The sequence below is a fragment of the Anneissia japonica genome, unplaced genomic scaffold (genome assembly GCF_011630105.1).
Source record: "Anneissia japonica isolate Jap-2015-1 unplaced genomic scaffold, ASM1163010v1 scaffold199_len4679917_cov187, whole genome shotgun sequence".
In the NCBI taxonomy this organism is placed as follows: Eukaryota; Metazoa; Echinodermata; class Crinoidea; order Comatulida; family Comatulidae; genus Anneissia; species Anneissia japonica.
In genome coordinates, this window is record NW_022686322.1 from 2,104,934 (window position 1) to 2,110,256 (window position 5,323).

Here is a 5,323-nt window from a genome sequence, read left to right on the forward strand (position 1 = left end):
TCCCTATGTTCTCGTGTTGTTGTTAGAACCTTCGTAACTATTACCAACGTATGTGTCCTCTTCCATGACGTGATTTATAAATGAAGCAGCTGATTTATGTAACACAAAACAACGAAACAATAGTTTTAAGATTGCATAATGGTACATTGAACTGCATTATTAAATTTTTTTTTATTGTTTACATTTTTGAATAAAGGTGAAGTTGGCCTCCTCGTGTGTCCTGTCAACAAAATGTTTCCAGTTGAGGGGTATGTTGGAAATAAAGAACAAACAGAAAAAAAGTTGATTAGGAACGTTCTGCGCAAGGACGATATTTACTTCAATACCGGAGACCTGTTCATAATAAATAGAGATCACTTTCTGTACTTTAAAGACAGGCTGGGAGACACGTTTAGGTGAGTTTAATTAACATGTTTCAGGTCGAGCGTGGCCTCCTATCTACAACGGTCATCAGCATGCGAGCCTATGCGCTGCGCTGTGTACAGCCAATAACAGTATCAATAGCTCAGGATGTTTACATAATGCATTCAACAACAGGGGTGGCGCTATCGGGGGCCGGGGGAATCCCCCCCCCCCGTCGGGGAGAGCTGGGCCCCACCAGTCGGGGAGAAAAACCACAATTCGTCGGGGAGAAAAAAGGTTATGTATTTTTTTACATATTAGTAGACTCCAAAACCGATTAAAATAAGCCTTTGAACCCCTAAATTGTCATAATTTTCCGGGGTTTCGGCCCTGGTACACTTTCGTGATATTTCTGTGCGGCACCCGACCGCACCCACCTTTTTTTCGTCGGGGACATCGCCCCCTCCCCTCCCCTCCCCGCCCTTGTCGGAGACCTTGGACTCCCCGTCGGGCGAATCCTGGCGCCACCACTGTTCAACAGGCACTGATAAATAAATGAAACATAAGCGAACGAATTTGTATTCATAAAGTTTATAAGTTAAATCTGATAGGATACTGGCCAATATATAATGTATAATACAGTGGTATCGTTTAATACCAACAACGCCTCTATAAAGAAAACCTACGTTTTTGACCGTTTTGTGACACTACGACGACCTAGGCGGAGCATAGGGTTGTGTCATTTGTTCACTGCATCTTCTCTACGTTTATATTTTTATTCCTCCTCGAACAATTCTTGGAATGAAGCCACTGTTTTAATGCAATTAAATTACTAATGATGACACCAAGCTTGCCGTAGGTCTACGTGATGTCAATTTTGTCAAAAGCTATAAATCTGAAGTATCGAGGGCCTATATGCTGTTCAAAGTGAATCAACATTATTGCTTCCCATCGGCATTACGTTGTATAAGAATACACACTTAGATCAAAAGCCATAGGAAACAAGAAATGGTTTCAATTATTTGTGGTGCTCTGAGCTGAGTTCAAGTAGAGGCTGGTGCCTACAAGTATGATATTTGCCCATCATTTACCTTCCTAATCACAGGGATTTCTAGAATTTGATAGGCCTAACCGTAACATAGCACATGTAAAATGTAGCCACATGAAAAAAGAAAACATAAGAAATAACACTACGGTAAATTGAAGGAAATGTTTTAGTTTTGATATTGCACTATCGTCTGATCATGTGATCGCGTTTCATTTTCATCCAGCAGTCTATAAACATTTTATATGCCTATTAGGCCATACTATATCTAGGCATATGTGGATTCATATTCAGCAACAATATTTGAAAAAAAAATTGTTTTGATTATTTAATGTTTATTTCACACAACCGCGAATTATTGAGTGATACTGTAGGCCCATTTAGGCCTATTAATTGGTCGATAGGGTGGTTGGTAGGTTTAGCGATTGATTGATTGAAGGATAGATTGAGTGTTTGAATGACTGATGAATTGATTGATTGATTGATCGACAAGATTGACTCATCAATTGAATGATTAATTGATTGATTGAATGATTGATTGATTGAATGATTGATTGAATGATTGAATGATTGAATGATTGAATGATTGATCGATTGATCGATTGATCGATTGATCGATTGATCGATTGATTGATTGATTGATTGATTGATCGATTGATTGATTGAATGCTTACTGACAGCAGAGCTCACCTAACTCCTGTCGAGTCGCGGGTAATTGATCGATTGATGAAATGTTTCATTGATTGATTGATTGATTAATTGATTGATAAATTGATTAATTGATTTATATAATTATTGATCGACTGATATGATTACTTTATCGACTGATATGATTGCTTCATCGACTGATCGATTGATACACTGATTGGTGAATACTTGCCAGAGCTCACGTAATCTACCGAGTCGCGGTTTAAAATTCGTTTACCCCCGTTTCCGCAAACGAAATATCGAATAGGCCCTAATTGTTATGTCATGACGTCTGGTGTATGATCATGTGATACAATTTCCAGGAAAAGCGGATAATAAGCAGGATAAGTCAGATGGTGTCAGAGGATTAACCGGATGGTGTTTATTCCCTAGTGCATCAAATCCTACAATCATAGCCAAACTACTACGGTATTCGATTACCAACTGCACTTTTAGCTTCAGTTTGAACTATTCTGAAATGTTAATGCCTATCATATCTATCGCTTCAAACTTTTGAACTGAACCATTTCCTTAAAATGTTACTTTTCAATGAAAATAATGCAGAATCGGATACAAGCAAAATAATTAAAAGTTATGAAAGTTTAATATTTATTTATAACTGATTACATCAATAAAGTGATTTATATTTGTTGATCAGATGGAAAGGGGAGAATGTTGCGACAACGGAAGTGGCACAAGTTATAAACGAGTATGAAGGCGTCTTGGAGGCAAATGTCTACGGTGTCTGTGTGACAGGTAAGTCGCAAGGGTCTTATAAGGGAGTGGTCGGGATTGGGAAGTGGCTAAAAAATATGAGATCGTTTGAGAATCGAACTATTGACTGACATTGATTAACTATGACAAAATACAAGTCTCCCTCTAATTAAAGACCCCTCCAATTAAAGATCACTTTTCTGTGGTCTTATATTAACAGATGTCTTTTATCTTCATTATTCTAATTAGAGACCAAAGCTGTTGAAGACCACGGAAAGCCCGGTTGCGAAAGTGGTTTTTAATTGGAGGGAGACCTGTAATATACTTGATTATATAAATTATTATACAATTATTAATATACCGACCAATTTTTTAAATTTTACATGGCTTAAACTGACAATATAAGCTACAGCCCTGGCACAGACTTAATATACCCTTCTTATCTTTGAGTAGCCTATCCACAGCCTATGCCCTTAATGGGAACTTCAAGCTTTTCTCAATCTATACGAGTACACTACAGACCTTCACTTATTTCCACACTTTGTAGCATTAATACCGTATATGGCACTTCAATTTACAATTTTACACCACTGTCTGTTTAGTTCTCTTACCTGCGATAAGAACTATGACATTTTACTTTTTGTTGGCGATGAATTGAGATATGTTTCTCCAATATTGAATCAGTAATACACCCGCACTCTCAATGTTTATTTTCTAACGCCCACGGACAACTTAGTTGAGTTTTCTGCTCCCCAATGACCATCCAAGAGAACTTTTAAAAATACCCATCGGCTGTCTGCACCATACACACATTATAATTTATTTTTATTGTACAAATATTTGTGGAAGTGTCTATTTTAGAATATTTATTATCACAATAGTCGTGGGTAGTATGATGTTATGGCCTACATATTCACACCTGAGTAGGCCTATACGTACGGTGGTAAGTAGTTCTAGGCCTATATATGGTATCCAGGCCTATGTATTTTAAATACTGAATACACTACATTACAGTACTACTTTATTGAAAAGAGTTTTTGAGAGGCCTTATTTGAGGGAGGCGTATATTTTTTACTGTAAAATGGATACGTGTATAGACTTGTTGATCCCAACCAGGTTAGAAAAATCGAGTAGAACTTTAACAGAACTTAATGAGAATGATGTGTCTCCATCAGTTTTGATTACAGTGGTTTGTGGGGGGGGGGGGGCGCTTATAAACGTGATTTGTGGGGGGGGGGGGTCGCTTATAAACGCCCGTTTATAAACGACTGAAGGGGAGTTTATTCGAGGGGGTGTTTATTCAAAGCAGGGCTTATCAAATGAATACGGTATTGACAATGTACACTATTGACAACAGGAACAGATCATGAAATGCGCTGTAATTGAAATTAAAATAAAATGAAAATTAATGGAAAAAGTTTAATGAAAGTTTAACAATATTGTTTTCATCGATTTTTTTTTAGGTTGTTGTGGCAAAGCTGGGATGGCTGCTATCATTATGAAATCCCAATGCGTAATTAATCCTGAAAAGTTATTTCATCACGTGACAAAATCTCTCCCAAATTACGCATGCCCGCGCTTCATCCGTTTGGTTACCAGCATGGAACACACGTGTACGTTTAAACAAAAGAAAACGCAGTTAGTTCAAGAAGGCTTCGATCCAGAGCTAGTGTCTGACCCGCTGTATTTTATGGACGATGTGCAACAGAAATACGTCACACTGGATCCAGCCCTCTATCTCAAAATCACAAACGGGGGACTTAGGCTCTGAGAAGTATCTTCTCGACAGGAGAAATATTTTAAAGATTCTTTTTTGAACAAAAACTATGAAAATATTGTACATGTATATATTATACAATTTAAGGTATTTTTATATTTTCGTTATGTTTGAGAAATATTGAATCCGTCCAATAATCGTGAATGTCCATGGTGGTATGGTAATACAGTTTTACCCGTAATCCTCGAGAATGTTTCTGAAAAGAGGCAAGCTGTTAACAAATATAAGGCTGTCACGACATTGACTGGACATAAGACACAGAAAAAAAAATATATAAAATCAACTTGTTTTAATTACATAAAAGTTCGTTTTGTATATCCAATGACGAAGTGTTGTGCTACCTCCCAGAATCTTTATCACTGTAATAATGCATTCGAAGTACAGATCATCTACTAAGTCTTGCTAACTGCTAGGGCTTTTCCCCTCAGTCTGAGATGTGTATAAGAGACAGCTTAATATACCCTTCTTATCTTTGAGACCTCCTCCGACCATCTATAAATTAATACAACATTTATATAGAATGGTATGCTAATGGTATTCCTTTTCTATCAATATTCGCTTTAACATATTATACATAGCATATATTTATATATGTATATATATATATATATTGAAGGTAAGTATTCCTATAACATATCCAAATACATGCACAATTAGTACTACTACCCTAATATGCCAATAGGTAGATATTCTGATTTATCAACTATTAACAGTACTCACGGTCAATTCTTTACTTCATTTCTTGATTCAAAAATACT

General features: G+C 36.8%; 1 protein-coding gene across 1 annotated transcript in view; it reads left to right on the forward strand.

The window, feature by feature from the left end:
• Positions 1-4,986, forward strand: part of LOC117114286 (very long-chain acyl-CoA synthetase-like) — a 22,480-nt gene extending 17,494 nt beyond the window's left edge. Inside the window, exons 8-10 of the mRNA XM_033257910.1 lie at positions 197-395; positions 2,733-2,830; positions 4,252-4,986. Of these exons, the coding sequence (XP_033113801.1) occupies positions 197-395; positions 2,733-2,830; positions 4,252-4,559 (605 nt within the window). The 3' untranslated portion in view covers positions 4,560-4,986. The remainder of the gene's footprint in view (positions 1-196; positions 396-2,732; positions 2,831-4,251) is intronic.
• The last annotated feature ends 337 nt before the right edge of the window (positions 4,987-5,323 follow it).